We start from the raw sequence: 19,151 nt of genomic DNA, 5'->3' as shown, positions 1-19,151 counted from the left end.
CTTCCTTTATTTTTTGGAAATATAAGCTGTTCAGAGACATTTTGGAACAGTGCAGCTTTTGCATGTGTACACACAGATCTTTGAGTGCTCATCAAGCCACAGGGCAAAGTGTTCATAACTTGAAAAAAGCTTAGAAACCAACAATAGTGCAATCATTAATCTACATGGGCAACTGGCAAATATGTCCTGTTGCAATCTGTTCAGTGGTGGCTATGATATCTCTACACATCGCCAGCTGTGCTCTTGTAGTAATTAAAGCAACCACTACCAGCATCACTGGACACAAATGCAGCATGACAGCACCTGTGTATGCATTCCCTTCACAGTGCAAAATCTAGCTCAAAATGGGCTTGACAGAGTAACTTAAGAATCAACTTTTAATTAATCGTAAATGCTTTGAATTACTTTATTAATTTTATATTTATGTAGATTCACAAATCTGCTTAAGCTCTGCAAAAAAAGCTGAACTCCGAACGCTGAATCTAGCTAGCCTTCTGCCAATAATACAAAGATAAGTGGCACTATTCCAATTGGCAGCATAAAGACTATAACTCTCAACTGGCACATATCGATTTCACTTCCATTTTGTTTAAAGCCTAAAACCTAAACCATTATCTGAAAAAGTAACTTGAACAAACTGTAAGCTGACCTGTGACTTAACCGATTTCTTTTATGGTCTTTGTATGGCAAAAAAAAAAAAAAAAAAATATATCTTTCAAAAACGCCTAGCATTCTGTCACTGACAACTTTGTTCAGATTGTATATATTTTAAGAACACCAATAAAAAACTAAATTTCTTTTAATAAAAGAGCAAAAACAAAACATAGAAATCAGTTGGACATACAGAAAAAAACCCACAAACAAAACTAATGGAAGACAGTTTGCCTCGTTTTCTTCTCCACTAAAAATGGCCACAATGATTCTCTAATGCCAACTCTAAATGGTGTCCTCTGTCCAATTCCAAGCCCTTCCAGTTTGGAGCAATCTAGCTGTGGGTTCCAAGGTCGAGGAGTTGGGCCAACAGGTTCATCTGTGATCTGAAAGAAGTAAAAACAAGCATACAACTTTATTTCTCCAGTTTGATATGGACAACAAAATATAGGTTTTTATTAGAAAATGTTAGAAATTGAACAAGGCACATTTTTTGGTCTTTACCCAACTTCTGTATTTGCCACTCTGCAATCTATACCAGATCTGTCATGATTTTGGAGTGTCTTCCTCTTAAACTACTTACATTTGGTGCATTTTCCCTGTCAGAACGGTTCTGTGTTCTCTTATTTGTGTCACTACTGTTCAGTTTTTGTAGTCATCTAAGGGCTCCAGCCTCATCAGCCATCAAGAATGCCATAAAAGAAATATGTAGGCTGCTACTCATGATTTTTCCTAAAAATTCTAACTGCCAGGCTGGCCCTCTTCCTTCAATATGTTGAGCAGTCTGTCATAAACATTTATGCAGATAAGAACATACTTATTCCAAGTTAGCAGCTCAGTATGTACTAAAGCCAGTGGGGCTTATTTGCCAAAGCTGGAGAGTGCAAAATCAGGCTTACTTCTGCATAGAAACCAATACGCTTCTAACTTCAGCTTGTTCAATCAAGCTTTGGCAATAAAACCTGGAAGCGGATTGGTTTCTTTGCAGAAGCAAGCCTGGTTTTGCACTCTCCAGCTTAATAAATAAACCCCAGCGTGTCAAAACAACTGTGAAGCAATTCACATATCCACCTTTGGTCTCTTCCAGTGTCTGGGCTAGGCCTTCTGTCTTGTATATACTAATTTGACATGTAAATCACCTGCTTAAGTGTGTACATGTGCACTGGTGCTTTTCCTGCAATTGTTTAGCTAGGAATTCCTTTGGTCCCATGTTGGGAGAGCGGTCCTGCCCCACACGTCAATATGTACCTTCAATAAAAAAGACAAGGCAATTCCAGTTTTAATCCAATGAGATCCATTTTCTGTCAACTGGCAATCTTGTATAGTTGTTCGTCTCCTGACCCTGTACCTGATCTCATCCATGTTTACGCTGTTCTGAGATTTCTGTATCTGCTCTATATTTGCACTATGTTTTAGCCATCCTCAATCCTAGGAGTCCCCAGAACCTCCAGATATGGCTGTCTGTTCCTTGATTTCCCTAACAGTCTTGGTAACCACCTTGGTAACATTCACTAGCAGTCACATTTTAAAATTGAAAACCGATGACTTTTCAACAATTCCCCAATGATTCCCAAGGAGACCGGCCATGTACAAATCCACTGATCTGACTAATGCTCCAAGCTGCCCTCTTTTTTTATTCTACTGTGACCATTGCACTTCTGTCAGTAGTGGAGTAGCAGTCCTTCCCATCTCTTTTTTCATTCCAATACTTTTATAGAGCTGCACTAAATGTGTGTGAGCTTTTGTTTGTGTCTTTGAAATGTAGCTCAGAATGGACAAAGTGGGAGCTGGCACTGCTCCTTCTCGGCTGCTGAGATGCTGCATAGGAGAAAGCAGAGCCTTCGATAACACAAGTTCCTCCTGATTATCTCGTTCATCAGCCAGGGAGGCAGAAATGAAAGTTCATGCTGCCGACGTAACAGCAAACATAAAAGCACTGCTAAAAAACTGACTTGTAAAATTTGCTTGCTATTATTATGTAGGCAATATGAATATCTATTGGTAGAGGAGGTTTTAAAAAAATTTGGAATTATGAAGTGGTTGTCGAGGCTCAAGGTTTTATACTTTCAAACTTTAGTTAGTTTAAAAATCACTTACAGTTTTGCAAAAACGCACAATTATGAATTTACAATTTAGTTGTAACTCATGATGTTGATACATATATGAAACAGTTTTATGTAGTAGGAGTTTATGCTGGTTTTTGTGTCCACTAAACATTTTGATGTATCTTTTAACACTGTTCTGTTAAATATGTTCCAATATACTATGGAATGCACAAAAGAAACTGTAATTTATTCTATAGATTCCCACAGCTTAAAGCAGAACGTCACCCAAAAGGGGAGGTTCTGCTTTATGCCCTGTTTTACTATTTTTGGCACTTGATTGTGGGCAGGCACCTGGTTTTGACAGGTACCAGCTCCTATTTCGGGTCGGATCGCCACAGCACATCCACTGGAAGTTCTCCTCCAACCCATCGCTGTTTGCAACCCTCTGGGATACAGGAAGAGAAAGATAATGGCCCTCCGGTGGGGGTGGATGGCCGGCCCTAAACAGCAGTGGGGGGGGGGGGGGCGGCACTTCAGGCAGCACTTACGAGAGGAGAAGCAAATCTAAAATATCATGAGAAAGGCGCCTCTAAGTGCAATATTAAAGGGTTTATTATAGAGCGCAAGGGGTTAAAAAAAACGTACAGAATCGTGTTAAAAGAAGGCATATCATAGAAAAGTCCTCATGCAAGTCGCTTGTCCTTCGAATTATAAGCAGAGAGTGGAGAAGGCTGTCCAGCAGCTGTCAGATTCCCGGAAGACGTGCAGTAGCAAGGAGACGAGGGGACAATGAGGTGGCCCGGGTTCAGGAACCATGCTGGAACGCATGTGGCCGATGTGGTGTCAGATGAGGGCAGTGGGTGGTAACACGTTTTGGGAACATGCACGGCTCCTTCATCAGACCTATGCCCATATTCACTAGGTGAACTTCTAAGGGGTGAATGGGAGGAGTAAATGCCCAGTAATTAATTGGCTGTGGAGTGGAGACACAATCTCCATTCCACAGTGTCACTGACGCTTGATGACGGAAGGCCCAGGAGGCACTAAGTGCCCTAGTAGAGTCCGCCTTGACAGGGAAAGGAGGAACCTGACCCCTGATGGAATAGGCCTGAACCGCCATCTGTCTGATCCATCTGGAAATGGTCACAGAGGAAGCAGACTACCCTTTGCAAGGTCCATCCGCGAGCACAAATAAGAGTCTGACTTCCTGAAAAACTCTGTAGCTGCCAGGTACACCCCAATTGCCCAGACCACATCCAAGGCAATTTCCTTTGGATGTTTAGGCCTGGGACACAGAGAAGGCAACACAATGTCTTAATTCAAATAAAACTCAGAGATCACCTAAGGAAGGAATGATGAACAGGGGCGAAGCACCACCTTATCCTTGTGAATCCCCAATAAAGGTGAATGACAGGACAACACCCTGTGCGCAGAAGTGATAGCCACCAAAAAGGCCACCTTCTGGGACAGTAAGCAGGGATATCTCCTGAATATTTTCAAAGGGAGGCTTGTGTAGAGCTGAAAGCACCAAATTAGGATCCCAAGGCGCCAACAGAGCCCGCACTGGAGGAACTAAATGTCCGACACCCTGAAGAAAAGTATGCACCAGGGAGTGTGTGGCCATAGGTCATTGGAAAAAGACCACCAAGGCCGAAAGCTGGCCCTTGATGATACTCAAGGCACAATTCTGTTTAACCCCCCACTGAAGGAAGGCTAAGATCCGAGCCACCGAGAAGGAGCAAGGATGAACCCCAGGAGACTCACACCATGCAATGTACATCTTCCACCATAGTAGATCTTCCTAGAATTTCCTAGCTTTTAACAACGTAGGAATCACCGACTCAGACAAACCTCTATCCTTTAGCACCTGGCATTCAACAGCCAAGCCGTCAAAGCCAGCGACTGTAAAGCAAGATGAAAGATCGGTCCTTGGGACAGCAGATCCTCCCTGAGAGGGAGCTTCCAAGGAATGTCGACGACCAGCCGGACTAGATTGGCGTACCAGGCCCAGTGAGGCAAGTCCGGAGCCACTAAAATGACCGGACTCCCAACTGCCTCGAACCTGCATATGAGTCTGGACAGAAGCTTAAGGAGAGAAGGTGTAGAGCAGATGATACTAACTCCACGGGGCCACCAGCGCATCTGCCAGAGGATCCCTTGACCGAGCCACAAACCTCTGCATCTTTCTGTTGAGCTGAGAAGCCAACAGATCCACCTCAGGGGTGCCCCACCAAAGACACAGCTGATGAAACACCTCCAAATAAAGAGGCCGCTCCCCTTGATCCAACGTCTGCCGACTGAGGTAATCCGCCTGCCAATTTTCCACCCCGGGAATGTGCTTGGTGGAGAGGGCAGGAACTAACTGCTACCTCCAGAGCCGCCAGGACACTTCTTGTGCCCCCTTGGTTGGTGATTGACATAAGATACCATCAGACCCAGCACCCGCATGCAAGTCCGGGGGATGACCATCTGTTTGACATCTAGAGGCGAATTGCAGTGCAATTTCTGGAGTTTGTCCAAAAGAAGGCGCACTCTGGCTACGGCCAAGTCCAGAGTCAGGCCCAAATAGTCTAGCTTCGTGGACGGAACCAGGGCAGACTTCTGAAAACTCGCAATCCAGCCGAACGCCCGCAGTGTTCGTATTGTGATCTGCAGGTTCTCCACCAGAGCAGGGGGAGACTCCGCTCGCAGTAAGAGATTGTCTAAGTAGCCCAGTACCGCAATCCCCCATTGGCGTAGAAAGGTTAGCACTGGAGCCAACACTTTTGTGAAGACCTGAGGAGCGGAGGCAAGACCAAAGGGTAACGCCACAAACTTATAATGCTCCTCTCCCACAGCAAAGCAGAGAAAACAGTATAACCAAATAGTCAAAATGACAGGAGCTGTGCCGTCAATGAACGAAAGAGAAAAAGGGAATTATAGAATGATAGACAATTATCGGAGAGAATAACTTTCTTAAAGGGCCTTCCTAAGAGTGATCAGTTAGAGCCAGTAATTGCCAAGGATGGTGTGTGCTATGCTCTTGAGGTCCATGTGAACATCATAATGGAAAAAAGGGGTCCATAAATTGAGATTATTGTGATGGCATGTCCCAGAAGCATGTTTTATGCTTTATAGGGTAATGGATAGTAGGAAGTTGAACATTTTAATACTGTGCATACAAAAAAACTTGTTCTGTTAGGACTACTGTAAGAACATTTGGGAGTCTGTGTGTGATGGTAGACATGGTTGGGTGGACATGGTTGGGTGTATGCAATGCCACTGGCAACTGTGTGAATTCTGCCTTGTCTATATGGTGGGTCGATTATCTGGATGGCAGATGCAGCGGTGTTTCCTGTGAGAGGCAGAGGTGATATTAGTAAAGGGTTTAGTTTATGCATGATGTCATAAAGTGTAGTGTAACAGTTCTATAATATAGTATTTATTTCTAAATCTTCGTTGATCCCTCCTGGTGAGAGCACGTCTAGGGTATATATCCAGTATGTTTCCCTTTGGCAGAAACGCTGGAATCGCTCTGCTTCAGGGAAACTGGCAGGGATGGATTTGATGACTCACACTTTTAGGCCGTTGGTGGATTTCTGGTGGTATTTGGCAAAATGTTGGGGGACACTGTGGTCATCTCTGCTGTCCTTGATCAACTGACGGTACTCCCCAAAACACTTAGGGTGTGTATAGTTCTGCCGATGTAATGGAGGCCACAGGGGCAAGACAAACAATACACTACATATTCTGTGGAGCAGGTGTAGAACTCTTGGAATTTTTATATCTTCCCTTTCACTATGAATTCTTTTTGTCCATGGTGGACAAAACTGCATGTGAGGAAAAGAGGTTTCCGGCACTGATACATCCCAATGATGGAAAAGAATTTAAGTGATGGGAATGTGTATTTGGTGGTTTTGAGTCTGCTGGGTGCTATTTTCCCTTTGATATTGGGGGCTTTTCTGTAAAATTTGGGTGGGGTTGGTATGCAGTCTTTCAGATGAGGGTCCTTTCGCACTATATGTTCCATATTTTAATATTGGTTGTGGAACTGGGTGGTGATCCAGATAACGTTAGATGTGTTGTCATTTCTGTTGGTTTGGGTGTCGGGATTTATGTACGTAGCAATTCCTTTTTAATAAGTGGGGGTGGGTATCCTTTTTCCAGAAATGTTTGTTTTGAGGGTTTTGCTCTGGGTTTGGTAATCAGCTTGTTTGGTACAGCAGAAATTGTCTCCATGGCCGTGCCGTGGGTTTGGAGGTAATAGTTGTCTTTGAACAGAAAGTAGTTGTGCGTTAGGCAGAACAATGTGGGATTTAATTTGGGTGGATGGATGAGTCTTTCATCAGGAAGTTTTATACGGCCTCCATGCCGACATTGTGGGGGATGGATGTATACAGTGATTGGACATCTAAAGAGAGCCAGGAATAGGAATTGGTATGGGTTTAGTAGCTCAAGCAGATGTGTTCCGTCTCAGATGTAAGATTGTAGGTTTAATACAAAGGGTTGCAGAAAGTTGCCTACGTACTGGGAAAAGCCGCTTGTGATGCTATTCATAGAAGCTAATATGGGTCTGCCTGTGGGATTCGTAGTATGTTTGTGTACTTTGGGTAAATGGTAGAAATATGGCGTATGGTGGTATTTCTTGACTAAGGACGCTTCATTTTAGTGATGATGGGGTCTCGGAGTACCCGGTTCACCAAAACAGAGGCATCCATGGTGAAGCCCAGTATTGGGTCACTGGGAAGTCTTATATATGTATGCGAATCTCCCAGCAGTCTCATGGGCTCCTTAGTGTAGTTGTTTTTGTCTTTTAGTACGATGCTACCGCCTTTGTCAGCTGGTTTTATGAGGATATCATTTGTTTTGAGAGAGTTTAAGGTAGATATTTCTTTATGTGTGAGGTTGTGGCTCTTGTAGGGGGGTGTTCTTTTTTGCACATTTGTAGTAACTCCGAATAGACCATGCGGTAGAAAGTTTCTAGGCACGGTCCATTTGATTGTGTGGGATAGAAGTTGGACGGGGGACAAAAGGTGGTTTGTTTTACTGCAGGAGAGCAAATGAGATGTTGGGTGTACAGGAGTGCGCCTAGTTCGGGGTCATCAGGATTTAGGGAAGGTCTGTTTCTTTCCTGGCAAAGTTCAAGTATCTATAGGGCAATTTCTTCCTCTTAAATTAAACTTTGGGTGGAAGGGGGATTGATAGTCTCAACTTGGGGAGGGGAGGAAACCTTTTTTGGCGGCTTGTATGGTATAAAAACGTTTTACTGTTAAATTACGGATCAATTTGTTCAAGTCTTTAAACAGCTGGAAGGCATTTGGCTGTATGGTAGGTGGGAAAGTAAGTCCCTGTGTAAGTAGGGTTGTTTCGTATGGAGTGAGTGTGTGAGATGATAGGTTAAATATTTTTACTGTTAGCAGGGCTTTCTGGTGGTGGGCTTGGATTTGCCTCCCCTGCATCCTCTTTGTGTGTTTTCTTTTTGACGGTCTGGTGGAGAGGAGGCTGGGCCCTAAAATAGAGACCCAGTGACTAAGACTAAGATCTCCATCTTAGAAAAATCTGAAAATGTTTGGGTTCCAAAAGAGCCAATCTTAATATTACTGTGAGGAATGTGCAGATATATTTATATACAAGTTCATTTGCTTCCATTCTGGCATAACAGTAATGTGACCTTGGCAAAAGGTTGATATGTCGACATGAATCTATTCATTTTTTTTTATGCTCTCTTGCCTAAGCTCTGTTCCTGGGAGAACTATGCCAACAGTAAGTCATGATAAGACTTATGCAGTCTTTCAGAGATTCTGACAAGAATAAAAGACCTGAAGGCAACTGTGCGCATTGCACATTTGTTACACATTCAGTGGCTGCTGTATTAGGTACATAAACATAAAGCACCCAGATATTAAGGAGCTGTTAACACTTTCCACGTGTTAAAATGTTCAGTTTCAGCATATAGGCTTGTGTCTGTTTTGCTTGGCAGTGAGATGCGCTGTTTCAATGCATTGCACCACTTTTTTACTTTATTTTAATGAGTGTGCACTATGTTACATTCCATTCAGGTCTCCACATTGCAGCTGCACTGTATTGATCTGTGGTGCCATCTGATGTGCTGTGGAAAAATGCAGCATGTCCGCATATTGCTGCAGTGTTGTGTGTGTGTGTGTGTGTGTGTATGTGAGCAAGTGCGGAGACGTGCAATTCACTGCATATAGTGTAAACGAGCCCTTAGATTAAGTCTATAGCAGTGTTAAGTGTCATTGTGGGTTGTGTTGAGGCAGCTACCATTTATGTGAATGGACTGGCAAGCCACCTCAGAGCAGCAAGTTTGGTCATTGCAGAGCATGGCACAGCCATGTGTTACTGCATGGTAGCACTGCAGTGCGGGTGCTTCAAGGTGCCATTCACTATGAATGCCAGGATACTGCATGTTACGATACCATGTGTTACAGAGAACAGGTGTGAATGGGCCCTTCAGTAAAAACAAATGGCCACTGCCTTAAATCTTTAACTGGCCTTTGCAGCAAGGAGCACATGGAAGAGTGACACATGGCAAACAAAACCAAAGAGAATTCCCAGCTCAACTTACGGACTAGCCTGCAACCAACCAAATGATCCTGTCTAACAGTATGCGTAAAAAAAAAAAAAAATGGATTTTTGACTTACTGTAAAATCCTTTTCTCTGAAGTTCATTGACAGATGCAGCTCCATATTCTTCTTGACTGTTGGGTTGTGCTGCCCACTACAGGAGTAGGACACTAGGCAGGAAAAATCTTTACCATGCCCATGGGGCAGTCCCTGCAGTCATACACCCACTCACTCTGCTATAGGATTCAGTTTTGTTGCAAGCAGTGTTTGGAAGAAAAACCCCCATCCAACTCAGAAATAGAGGGGCGGGTGCTGCGTCTATCAATGAACTTTAGAGGAAAGGATTTTACGGCAAGTCAAAAATCCGGCTCTCTCTATCGTTCATTGACAGACGCAGCTCCACATTCTTCTTGACCATCAGGACGTCCCGAAGCAGTATTTGCATGAGGGGTGGGAAAACAACGCAGAAAAGAACGCAATTCCCCAAAAGCTAAACATAGCCAACCAGAGAACATGGAGCTCAACCAGGAACAACTGGAGCTCACCTAGAAAACATACACCCTCAAAAGATAAATTTTCTCTTTTAACAGCAGCCTGCAAAACCTTGCGGCCAAAAAAAGCATCAGAGGATGCCAACACATCTACTTTGCAGAATTTTGTGAACGTGTGCACAGACGACCAAGTTGCCGTCTTGCAAACTTGCATTACTGACGCCTGATGGCGAAAAGCCCAAGAGGCACTCAGCGTCCTAGTAGAATGGGCCTTCACATGGAAAGGTGGAGCCTGACCCTTCAGTGAATAAGCCTGTACCACCGTCTGCCTGATCCATCTGGATATGGTCGCGGCAGATGAAGCCACTCCTTTAGAGGTCCTTACGTGAGGACAAAAAAAGAGAGTCTGATTTCCTGACAGATTCAGTAGCTACCAGGTAAACCCTAATTGCCTGAACCACATCCAAAGAATGCAAGGCAATTTCCTTGGGATGCTTGGGCTTAGGACAGAGTGAAGGCAGCACAATGTTTTTATTCAAATGGAAATCAGAAACCACCTTAGGAAGAAAGGACTGATTCCACCAGATAAGGTGAACGGCTGGATAGCGCTGCTAATTCAGATACTCTGCGAGCAGAGGTAATAGCCACCAAAACGGCTACCTTCTGTGACAGTGTAAGCAGAGAAATCTCTCTAATGTTCTGAAAGGGAGGTTTTTGAAGAACAGACAGTACCAAGTTAAGATCCTACGGAGGTAACGGGGAAGGTATCAGAGGAGCCATATGGTGAACCCCTTGAATAAAAGTGTGAATCAAAGCATGCGTAGCTAAAGGGCGTTGGAAAAACACAGCCAAAGCCGACACTTGGTCTTTAATAGTACCCAACCATTCTTTGGAGAAAGGTCAAAATCCTAGCCACCGAAAAAAGGCGAGGATGCAACTTCAGTGATTCACACCATGAGATGTAGGATTTCCACGTACGATAGATCTTTCTGGAGGTAGATTTTCTAGCCTTCAACAGTGTAGGAATCACTGAGTCAGTAAGAACCCTGTCCTTCAATACCTGGCTTTCAACAGCCATGCCGTTAAAGCCAGCGACTGTAAAGCAGGATGGAAGATTGGCCCTTAAGAGAGTGGATCTTCCCTGAGAGGAAGTCTCCAAGGTGTATCAGCGACCAACCTTACCAGATCTGCGTACCAAGACCGATGAGGGCAGTCTGGGGCCACCAGAATCACCAAAATCGCTTCCACCTCTAGTCTGTGCAGAAGCCTCAGTAGGAGTTTCAGTGGAGGGAACACATAGATCAGATCAGCAGATACTGACCCTTATGCCTCGTACACACGTAGCGATCGTCGGCTAAACGATCGGCCATCTTTTGTCCAGGGCTGTCGTGTCTGTTGAAAACTGCAAAAGACTGCACACGAATTTTGTCGGCCAACAACAGCCGACTGCAGAAGTGATGTCATGTGATGGTTAACTTTCCTTGTCTTTTTTCTTTTCTGAGCATGCCCAGTCTTGCTAATCTGCTGTCTGTCGGCAGAAATCTGTACTGACTGGCGAACAATCGGCCGTTCTGGTGTTGGCCAACAAAAGCATCATACTAACAAGCCTACAATCGGCCGATCGGTCGAATATTTACGGCCGACAATCGGTAAGTGTGTACGGGGCTTAAGGAGCCACCAGTGTGTCTGTGGTGTCGGCCAGAGGATCCCGAGACCTGGCTACAAACCTCTGTACTATTCTTGTTGAGTCGAGAGGTCAACGTCGGGTGTCCCCCACTGAACACACAACAGGTGAAACACCTCCGGGTGCAGGGACCATTCCCCCTGATCCAATACCTGACAGCACAGGTAATCCCGCCTGCCAGCGGAAAAAGACTGGAACAAAATTTTCTGCCCATTTCAGGATCTTGGTCACCTCCCAGGCCGCCAAGACACTCTTGGTGCCCCCTTGATGAGAGAAGTAAGTCACGGCCATGGCATTGTAGTGGCCATGGCATTGTCCGATTGAATCCAAACTGGACAACCCCACAGAGGATTTGTCCAGTGACTCAGGCAAAGCTTTATCGCTTTAGTTCCAGAATATTGATCGGTAGTCTGGACTCCACGGTCCAGGACCCCTGGACACACAGCTTCCCAAGCACTCCTCCCCACCAGGACAGGCTGGCATCCGTGGTTACCATGGTCCAATACAATGGGAGGAAGGACCAAGGAGCAAAGCCCCCACAGAAGAGCTCTCTGTGTGGTGACTCAACCGAATCATAGTGAACAGAGGATTTTGGGTCTTTGTTCCACTTGACAATAATTTCCCTTTGTAAGGGTCTCGTGTGGAACTGAGCAACTGGAACCGCCTCGAAGGTCGACACCATCAGACCTAAGGCTCGCATTAAAGTCCACAGAGAGGACAGATTGCTGGATAACAGCAAACAAAATCGCCCTTTGCAACTTTTGCAGCTTTTCCGGGGGAGGAAACACCCTCATCGAAGGGGATTCCAGAGTCAGGTGCAGATAATCTAGTTTTGAAGATGGTACCAGAGCATATTTTTTTTAAATGATGTTCCAACCGAACTCTTGTAGAGTCCGTACAGTGATTGTCAAGTCGCCCAGCAGGACTGAATGTGAGTCTGTTTTTAAGAGGAGATCGCCCAGGTACCCCAGTACCGCAATCCCCAGTTGTCACAGTAATGCCAATACCGGAGCCAACACTTTGGTTAAGACCCTGGGAACGGAGGTGAGACAAAAGGGTAACGCCACAAATTGAGAATGCTCCCCCCCTACAGCAAAGCAAAGAAAACGCTGGTGTCCAGCGTAAATAGGGATGTGTACATATATACGCCTTTGACATCGCTGGAGGCCAAAAAGTCTCCTTGGTGTAGGGACGCCACTACCGTGCAAATGGACTCCATTCAAAACTTCTGTACTCGCACAAAGCGGTTCAGAGCCTTGAGGTCCAGGACAGGACGCACTTTGCCTTCTTTCCTGGGAACAGGTTTGAATAGAACCCCTGAAAGCGTTCCCGAGAGGGAATTGGCACAATCACCCCTTGCGACAGCAGATATTGTACCCCCTCTCGTAGATCCCTTAACTGATCTGGAGATAGGCGTAGATTGGAAGGGAAGAATCTGTCCGACAGTCGAGACCTGAATTTGATCTTGTAACCCAATTGGATCAGTTCATGGACCCATTTATCCTGAATCAAGGAGGGCCATGGTTCCGGAAAGAAGCGAAGACGCCCTCCCCCCTTCCACCTCATTTACGGGTGAGGGTGTCCCTTCATGCAGATGGGGATTTGTCTGTAGATCTGGATTGGCCTGTTCTCGGCTTACCCGACCATGTCTTCTTGGAACCCCCAGAAGACCTAAATGGCTTAGGTTTTTTGTCCTGCATGCCGGAGGCACAAAAGGACCGCCTGTGGGCTGTAAAATAAGGCCCCCCGTCTATTACGTGGTGACTTGCCCTTGGAGGATTGAGAAAGAAGAGTACTCTTCCCAACTGTAAGACCCTTGATCAGTTCATCCAATGAGGATCCAAACAAACAGTCCCCCAAAAAGGGGACCTCTGATAGAGCCTTTTTTCAATCCTAATCCGCAGACTAGCTTTTTAGCCACACCATGCGTCTAATAGCTACCTCCACCGCGTATACTCTGGCAACAAGAGGGGCCGCATCTAGCGACGCATCACATATAAATAGTAGGGTTTGGACCATTTCATCCGTTATCTCTGCCAGGCCCTGAGGGAGCTGTTCTGTTTCTAGGTCACTTTTTAGTAACTTTGTCCATTCCGTTATGGTCTGGGACATCAGAGTGATCACGAAGATTGGTTTAAGTATTGAGCCCGCTATCACATGTACAGTGGGAATCGAAAGTTTGGGCACCCCAGGTAAAAATTTGTATTAATATGCATAAAGAAGCAAAGGAAAGATGGAAAAATATCCAAAAGGCATCAAATTACAGATTAGACATTCTTATAATATGTCAACAAAAGTTAGCTCTTATTTCCATCATTTACACTTTCAAAATAACAGAAAACCAAAAAAATGGCGTCTGCAAAAGTTTAGGCACCCTGCAGAGTTAATATCTTGTACTGCCCCCTTTGGCAAGTATCCCAGCTTGTAAACGCTTTTTGTAGCCAGCCAAGAGTCTTTCAATTCTTGTTTGAGGTATCTTTGCCCATTCTTCCTTACAAAAGTCTTCCAGTTCTTTGAGATTTCTGGGCTGTCTGTCACACACTGCTCTTTTAAGGTCTATTCATAGATTTTCAATTATGTTGAGGTCAGGAGATTGTGAAGGCCATGGCAAAACCTTCAGTTCATGCCTCTTGATGTAATCCTTCGTGGATTTTGAGGTGTGTTTAGGACCATTATCCATTTGTAGAAGCCATCCTCTCTTTAACTTCAGCTTTTTCACAGATGGCATCAAGTTACCATCCAAAATTTGCTGAAATTTTATCGAATCCATTTTTCCTTCTACTCGTGAGATGTTCCTTGTGCGAGTGGCTGCAATACAACCCCAAAGCATGATTGATCCACCCCCATGCTTAACAGTTGGGACAGAGGTACAAGTATCTCTTTATAGTGAAATAGTGTACCACAACTTAAGTGTCTGCCAGATCTTTCTGGAGGGATCGTGCAGTCAAACGTGGGTTTTGAATTGTTTTTGTCACAATCCTGCGAGCTGTTCTGTCTGATATTTTTCTTGGTCTTCCAGACCTTGCTTTAACTTCCACTGTTCCTGATGACTTAATTACATTCCGAACAGAGGATACTGACATCTGAAAATGCTGTGCCATCTTCTTATAGCTTTCTCCAGCTTTGTGAGCGTCAACTATTTTCAGTTTCAGTTTTCTAGACAACTGCTTAGAAGATCCCATGGTGCCGATTGTTGGGGCAAGGTTAGATGAGTTTGGGCATTTAAAACCTTTGAGATTGACATCACCTGGTCTTCCCAGACAATGATTAAGAACAATCCATGACACTGGCAGGTCTCAGCCTTGCAAAGGGGGCAGTGCATGCTATAAATTCTGCAGGGTGCCCAAACTTTTGCAGACACCATTTTTTTGTTTTCTGTCATTTTGAAAGTGTCAATGATGGAAAGAAAATCTAACTTTTGTTGACATATTATAAGAATGTCTAATCTGTAATGTGATGCCTTTTGGAGATTTTTCCATCTTTCCTTGGCTTCTTTATGCACATTAATACAAATTTTTACCTGGGGCGCCCAAACTTTCGATCCCCACTGTAAGGAGACCAGATTACTTTGGGTGGAACGGTCCATTTTGCGGATACCGTGAATGGATAGCGCCTCTTAAAATGCTTCGGCACCACTAACATATGTTTGAGGCGCCCCCATTGGTCAGAGACAATTTCGGCAAAAAGTTCCGGACAAGGGAAAACCTTGCCCGATTTCTGGGATTCGAGAGTGTCAAATGACACCTGCGTCCCTGATGCTGCAGAATCATCTGCCATTTTTAGAGTTTCACACTGACACTATAAGTGCCTCCATCAGCATGCTTTCCTGCGCTGCTGCAGACGAGGATATGTCATCCTCGCCATCCCAATGAGATGACACAGAACCCTCAGGGTGACATGCGTCCGCGGCAGAGATATCCACCTCAGAATCTGAGGATACAGGAGAGGCAGGTGAGAGCATAGGGCGCTTTTTACTAGTGGTATTTTTTAAAAACCAAATCCACTTTTGACACCAGGTTTTCCAAAACCACCATTAAGGCAGACGGGTTGCGACCCAGAGGTCCCCGCAACCCCAAGGAGGGGAATCTGTAGGTGAAATTTGTTCTTGGGACTCCATGTGAACCCTGGAATAGCGCAGTGTCATTTTAAGAAAACTGCAAAAAACGAACTCACACCGCTGCACCAGCTGGACTACAAGTCCCAGCCACTAGCACTGCAGATAGCAGGTAGGGAGAGAGAGACCTACAGGGACCCCAATAAACATACCACCATTTGATATGGAGGAGAATAGGATCGGTCTGCTGTGCAGAGAAAACCACCTTCACAGGAAGAGGAAGTATCTGGGTCATCACTAGAGTAAAGGCCTAGCTGCTCCCTTCTGTCAAGCGTTCGCGGACTCCGAGAAAATGTTCGCCCAATGCATTCCTATGGGGGAAACCACAAAAAAAATGGATTTTTGTAAAATCTTACCGTAAAATCCTTTTCTCTTAGCTCATTGACAGACGTAGTCCTCGGTGATTCAACACCCTCGGGTTATGCTGCCCTCTACAGGAGTAGGACTAGACAGGAAAGAAAACGTTCTGGCCACACCCTAGGGGCAGTCCCAGAGGGTATATCCTCTCACTTCCTGCTCTAGCAAATCAGTTATGTCACAAAGCAGTGTTTAGAGAATTTAACCCAACCCAACTCAAAAACAGAGGGGCGGGTACTAAGTCTGTCAATGAGCTAAGAGAAAAGGATTTTACGGTAAGATTTTACAAAAATCCATTTTTCTCTATCGCTCATTGACAGACGTAGTCCTCGGTGATTCAACACCCTCGGGACGTCCCAAAGCAGTACCACAAATGAGGGGTGGGAAAATGGAAATCAAATCCAATCTAGAAGGCCCAACCGGTGCCAACTAGAAGTTTACAATGCTCATCCTCAATGATGAGACTCAACAGAAATTTTTCAACAGAAAAAAACCCCCGAGGTAGACCACAGGTCTCCTCAAATTGCGGCCTGCAAAAGCTTGCGGCAAAACGAGGCATCCGCCGATGCCATCACATCAATCTTATAAAATTTTGTAAAAGGTATGTACCGACGACCAGGTGGCCGCCTTACATACCTGGACCACTGACGCCTGATGGCGATAGGCCCAGGAAGTACTGAGCGCTCGAGTGAAGTGCGCCCTAACAGGGAACGGAGGGTTCCGACCCTTAATAGAATAAGCCTGTACCACCCTCTGACTGATCCATGTAGATATGGTCGCGGCAGACACAGGCAACCCCCTTCAAGGGCTATCAGTGATCACAAAATGTGAGTCCGTCTTACGAAAACAAGTTCGTAGTAGTCAAGTGTATCCTTCTGAACCCCATCCAAGGAGTGTAATGCAAAACTCCCAAGGATGGCTAGTCTTAGGACACGGGGAAGGTAACACAATACTTTTATTCAGATGAAAAACTCTGAAAACCACTTTAGGAAGGAAGGATGGATTCGGAAGAAGAACCACCTTATCCCTATGAACCACCAGATATGGGGAACGACAAGATAATGCGGCCACCTTCTGGGATAATGTAAGCAAGGGAATCTCCCTAATATCTTCAAAGAGAAGTTTCTGAAGAACCGACCACACTAAATTAAGATCCCAGGCGGTAAGGGTGCGCGCACTGGCGGAGCCAGATGTCGCACCCCCTGGATGAAATTCCGCACCAAGGAATGATTAGCCAAAGGTTTCTTGAAAGAAGATTGCTAACGCCGAAAACCTGACCCTTGATCGTGCTCAAGGATAGTTTCTGCTCAACCCCTTGTTGCAGACAGACCAAAATTCGGGTCACCGAATAGGTATGTGGGGGAAATCCAATAGATTCACACCATGCAATATAAGACTTCCATGTGCTGGAAGTCGCTTTCCTTGCTTTAACTGGAGGTAGGAATAACTGAAGCTGACACTCCCTTGTCCTTCAGTACCTGGGTCTCAATGGCCAGGCCATTAAGCCAGCGACTGTAAAGCAAGATGGAAGATCGGTCCCTGAGACCGCAAATCCTCCCTGAGAGGAAGTCTCCAAGGAGCGTCCGCGACTAGCCTCACCAAGTCGGCGTACCAGGCTCGACGAGGTCAGTCCGGAATTTCCAGAATAACTGGAATTCCCTCCACCTCTATCCTGCGAAGAAGTTCCCGCAGCAACTTGAGAGGATGGAAGGCATGCCGTAGCTGATACTGCCCCCACGGGGCGATCAGCGTTTCTGCTGCGTCCGCTAGAGGATCGCGGCGCGAGCTACAAACCTCCGCACCTTCCTGTTAAGCCAAGGTGCCAACAGATCCACATCCGGGATGTCCCAATGAAGGGACAGCTAGTGAAAAACCTCTGGATGAAGAGGCCATATGCGATTGGATCCGAATCGGGCTGCTCTAGAGCTGCTCGATCCAGTAAATCAGACAAAATCTGATCGCTCTCAGTTCCGATACCCTTATTGGTAATCTGGATACTATCAGAAGAAATGACTTCCCCTGGTTGAGCATCGGAGACTTCCTGGTCCGCTCGCTCAACCGGATCCGATTGTCCAGGGAATCGGAATTCTGATTCCATTAAAAAAGAATCTCCTTCAGGAGAATTCGGGTATGAGACTGGGTATACGGTACTGCCTCTAAGAAGGCCACCATCAGTCCCAGCCAATTGACGGACAGCAACATCCGAATCGTTGACTGAACCTTCTGGAGTTTCTCCGCAAGGAGAAACTCTCTTGCCCAGGATGTATCCAACCTTAGGCCCAGATAGTTCAGTCTCCTGGTGGGAACCAGGGATGATCTTTGGGAAAGCGAAAAAACGCTGATGTCCTGCGATGATGGGGATATAAAGATAGGCCTCCTAAATGTCTATGGACGCCAAGAAATCCCCCTGATGCAGGGAGGCCACCACTGTACGGATGGACTCTATTTCTTCCCAAGTCCAGATTTGGACGCACCTTGCCCTCTTTCCTGGGCATTGTGAATAGGTTCGAATAGAACCCCTGAAACCGTTCAATGTTAGAAGGGAAGAATCGCACCGGTGGAAGTGATCGAAACTCGATCCTGTGTCCTCCAGAAACCGGTGAAGACATCCCCCCCACCCCAGAGAGAGAGAGAGGGGCGCATCAGGCTGTATCTTCAGGCTTGGCTGAGCCGGACTTTTTGTTTAGCCGACCAGCGCCCTTTGAAACCCCTCTAAAGGGGCTTTGGAGGGTTTCGCCTTATCGCCCGCCCTCGCGGAACAAACAACTCTTTATGGAGCAGAAAAGGAAGGTCCTCGTTGTTACGAGGTCCTTTTATCCCAACAGTCTGTGGCAAGACAGCAGGTGGTACCGTCTATCCTATAAAGAGGAAGTCCTCAAACGGATAGCACCTAGCCATGCGTTTGGAAATAACAGGGGTTCGTTTCAAAACGACCCCATTTGGGTAAAGGAAAATCCTTCGCCCTTTTGGTAGGCTAACAAGTACCAAAAAGGAATCTCAGTCTCAGCTACCTCTGCCGGTGTAACCTCAAGACTAAAGGTTTCCCGGACGGACACAACTAGTGCATCCACCACTCTTGTGCTATGGCGGAGGCAGAAACGTGCTCCTCACTGCTGAGGAGATATTACCTGAGACAACAGCCCCTGAAGTATCTGATAAACAATAGGGGTAGGCGGGGTCGCTTCTTGACCCCCGTCCCTGACAGGCCACCTCCACCCGGGATACCAAAGACTCCAAAACTGCCG

The 19,151-nt window shown here is 45.6% G+C and overlaps 1 protein-coding gene across 1 annotated transcript in view; it reads right to left on the bottom strand.

Moving 5' to 3' along the window:
- Positions 1–657: 657 nt before the first annotated feature.
- Positions 658–19,151, bottom strand: part of MAT2B (methionine adenosyltransferase 2 non-catalytic beta subunit) — a 78,532-nt gene continuing 60,038 nt past the window's right edge. Inside the window, exon 7 of the mRNA XM_082257157.1 lies at positions 658–1,037. Coding sequence (XP_082113283.1) covers positions 867–1,037 — 171 coding nt within the window. The 3' untranslated portion in view covers positions 658–866. The remainder of the gene's footprint in view (positions 1,038–19,151) is intronic.

The sequence above is a fragment of the Pelophylax lessonae genome (assembly GCF_965119305.1).
Source record: "Pelophylax lessonae genome assembly, chromosome: 4".
Classification (NCBI taxonomy): Eukaryota; Metazoa; Chordata; class Amphibia; order Anura; family Ranidae; genus Pelophylax; species Pelophylax lessonae.
Note: the sequence above shows the minus strand (reverse complement) of the source record. Positions and strands in the feature narration are given on the sequence as shown.